At 48.4% G+C, this 3,787-nt stretch overlaps 1 protein-coding gene across 1 annotated transcript in view; it reads right to left on the bottom strand.

Moving 5' to 3' along the window:
* The window catches only part of DFFA (DNA fragmentation factor subunit alpha), an 11,489-nt gene extending 9,539 nt beyond the window's left edge, over positions 1–1,950 (bottom strand). The window contains exon 1 of the mRNA XM_008064946.1: positions 1,691–1,950. Within this exon, the coding sequence (XP_008063137.1) occupies positions 1,691–1,826 (136 nt within the window). The 5' untranslated portion in view covers positions 1,827–1,950. The remainder of the gene's footprint in view (positions 1–1,690) is intronic.
* Positions 1,951–3,787: the final 1,837 nt, after the last annotated feature.

The raw sequence follows: 3,787 nt of genomic DNA, 5'->3' as shown, positions 1-3,787 counted from the left end.
GCTCAGGCAATCCACTCACCTCAGCCTCCCAAAGCACGGGATTACAGGCTGAGCCACCACGCCCGGCTTCGGCTGTTCATTTTCATCATGACAGGCAGGAGGCTTTCTCCAGGGCAAGTCTGGACTTCCCCTTCAGTGACAGCAACACCCAAAATGCTACCAGGACTGAAGTAAGCAAAAACAGCCGAGAGACAAGGATGTCCAAACAGAACAGCAAGGCTTATGTCCAAACAGAACAGCAAGGCTTGTAGAGGCTGAGCTACAGGAATACAATCCTCTGTGCCAAGCACATCCAGCCAGTGCCCTCAAGTGGCACTAGAACTGATGCAACCTAATGCCAGGAAAAAAATATGTAGACTCTTACATGGCAAAATCCACGTCACCAACGCTTTGGCTGCTCCTGGGTCTCTGAAAAACTTCTGTATATGTTAGGGCTTACTGACCAGGAGAGGAAGCGACTGTGCACTTTGACATACACTGTGGCTACACACCTGGGGCTGGCTCACACACTGAACCTGCAAAGCTTCTTTGGACAAATATTATTGCTACGGGCTAATAATAATAACGTTTGCAAATTGTTTGCATATATCATTATATATCATTTCATTGGAGAGAACCAGCAGTCCTTTAAAGCAGGATTGGAAATATTATACCCAGTTTACTGATGAGAAAACTGAGGATTGAGAGATGGCTATGGGCAAAGTCAAACAGCTAGTAATAGTAAGGGAGCTGGGGGTGGTGGCTCATATGTAATCCCAGCACTTTGGGAGGCAGAGGTGAGAGAACTGCCTGAGTCCAGGGGTTCGAGACCAACCTGGGCAACTTGGCGAGACCTCGTCTCTACAAAAAAAATCAAGAAAAATTAGCCCAGTGTGGTGGTGTGCACCTGTAGTTACAGCTACTTGAAAGGCTGGGGTAGGGCAACCCCCTCAGGTCCCCTCCCATTGTGGGAGCTTTTCTATCCTCTCAATAAATTCTGATTTCTCACTTTCAAAAGAAAAGATAAAAGAAAGGCTAGGGGGTAAGGATCGCCTGAGCCCTACAAGTCGAGGATGCGTAAATTCTGATTTCTCACTTTCAAAAGAAAAGATAAAAGAAAGGCTAGGGGGTAAGGATCGCCTGAGCCCTACAAGTCGAGGATGCGGTGGCTGTGAGCGTGCGACTGCACTCCAGCCTGGGCGACAGTAAGACACCGACTCAAACAGAAAATCAGTAAGGGGCCCAGCTCAAAACTCCTGCCAGCTTGGCCACTCACAACTCACGTTCCTTGTGTCGACCTCCAGGAAGGGTCAGCAGCAAATCTCTCTTTAGGGCACCGGTTCCCGTCAGTGCTGGGGGTGGAAACCTGCCTTCCGTGGGCTCAGCTGGGGCCCCACTACCGCCTTACAGGAATACAGTGGGCTCGGCTCGGCCCCAAATCTAAGTGTTGAGGAAACAGACCGAAGCCAAGTCTCTCTGAATCTGCACATTGCTTCCCGTCCACCCTCCCACCGCTGAGTATCACGCAAGATGAATTACGTTCAAGCTCCTGAAATCTGTAAATCGCTATAGCCACGTGGGCCATTCCTACCCTTAGGTTCCACCCGGGCTACAAGAATCTCCAGGCCGCCGGGCCGGATCCCGCCTCGCCCCCGCCCGACACCCTCGCCCGGCCTCGGCTTCCCAGCCTCTCCCCGGGTCCCGAGCCAACCCTTGCTTCTTAGCTCCTCCAGGCAGGAGGCGGCCACGCCGTGCTGTTCGCGGCTGTGGTTGCGGCGCAGCAGACACGGTTTTAGAGCCCGGATCTCGCCGGATTCTTGTGCCTCGCCGCCACTATTGACCTCCATCCTCTTCAAAGGAGAACCTGACTGACTCAGGGAAGTCGCCGGGGGTTTGGGGCGGCGGTCCTCCTACCGGGCCCCTTCCCGCGGCCTGCCGGGAGGTGTAGTTCTTGCCGCAGCAAAACTCGCGCGAGGCCAAGGCACGCCGGATGATGTAGTTCTAGTTGACGCGAATCACGTGCGGCCCCAGGGCATGCCGGGAACTGTAGTCTATGGGTGCAAAGACAGTTTCGTTACATCGCGCTAGGCGATGCAGCCCAGGAGTGTATTTTTATCTCATATTTGAGAATTGGAATCGCACGTTCACAAATGAGGTCAACAGGGGCTTATTTTGCATTACGAAGCACACAGCACACGCATATATATTGCATTGAAGTCTCGAGCATTCCTATTTGCATATGTGACACGTAATGCTAATACTTAAATACAACCTCTGTCATTGTGCTGTATTCGTAGGTTTTCCTTTTCTAACCTGAAAAAAACCGGTACTACGTCCCAACCTTCAGTCTAAGTTAAAGGAAGTCAGTTTTAAAAATAGGCTAGTGTAGTTTTAAGTCTTGGTGAAGTGTAACAAAGCAGTGTAAGATACCTGCTCATTTCTATCTAGTCTATTCCCTGCTTCATTCAGCTGTGCCAGTTGGGTTGAGGAGTCAGAACAAAACGCTTAAATATATACAGTAAACATTAAAGTCTCAAACAAATCCGAAAGGAAAGGGGAAATGCTTTGAACCACAGCACTGTGTTGGATTGTTCAGATGTTGCTTGACAACATATTCTTCCTTTTTTTTTTTTTTGAGTTGGAGTCTCACTTTATCGCCCAGACTGGAGTGCAGTGGCACACCGCAGCCTCGACCTGCTGGGCTCCGGTGATCCTTCTGCCTTAGCCTTCCAAGTAGTTGGAACTACAGGCGCTTGCTATCACGCCTGGCTGATTTTTTTTTTTGACGTATTGTAGAGATGAGGTGTCGTCAAGTCGCCCCGGTAGGTCTCGAACCCGAGGGCTTAGGCAATTCACTTGCCTCGTCTCCCAAAGTGCTGGGATTACAGGCTGAGCTACTGAGCCCAGCCCCCTTTATTTTTATTTTTATTTTTGAGTTGGAGTCTCATTCTGTCGTCCAGTCTAGAGTGCAGTGGCCACCACAGCCTCCACCTGCTGGGCTCAGGCGATCCTTCTGCCTCAGTCTTTCAAGTAACTGGAACTACAGTTGTGCACTACCATACTCAGCTAATTTTTGATTTATTGTAGAGAAGAGGTCTCACCAAGTTGCCTGGGTGGGTCTCGAAATCTCGAACCCTCAGGCTCAGGCAATCCACTCACCTCCGCCTCGCAAAGTGCTGGGATTACAGGCTGAGCCACCGAACCTGGACCCCCCCCTTTTTTATACAGTAAAAGAACAGTTTATGTATTTATCCCACCAAATGGTCGATTCCTCAAGTTTCTGCCATGTGTAGACATTCTTTGTGTGTGTGTGTGTGTGTGTGTGTGTGTGTGTGTGTGTGTGTGTGTTTTGACTTGTAGTCTCACTTTAATCACCAAACCTCTTTGTAACCCCATACTCTAGGGCCTGCCTTCGTAGACCCGTCTCTTTTAGCAGATGCTATTTTTCCTTTTCAGAATTTCCTCTTATCATATCCCTCTCATTTTTGCAAGAATGACATCTTTGTGTTCCTGGTAAACACACAACCTGGAGGACTGGGTATCAATCTTACTGCTGCTGATACAGTAAGTAATGAGGGCACATTACATTGGACTTGTATGTTTTCTACTATAAACATGCCATTGTTTGTTTTTACATTCTGCTTTGTGTCTCAAACTTTTTTATTTCTTTGCCTTTCACTGTATTACGAGACTGTAGTTGCACTTTGACTGGAACTGGAACATCTTAACTTTCCTTTTGGATTTTTTATTTGAATAAGCTTCTTATACATTCATTCAACAAATATTTCATGAATGTCTACTATGTGTC

This window comes from Carlito syrichta, unplaced genomic scaffold (genome assembly GCF_000164805.1).
Source record: "Carlito syrichta isolate Samal-C Ts95f unplaced genomic scaffold, Tarsius_syrichta-2.0.1 Scaffold308112, whole genome shotgun sequence".
NCBI classification, from domain to species: domain Eukaryota; kingdom Metazoa; phylum Chordata; class Mammalia; order Primates; family Tarsiidae; genus Carlito; species Carlito syrichta.
Note: the sequence above shows the minus strand (reverse complement) of the source record. Positions and strands in the feature narration are given on the sequence as shown.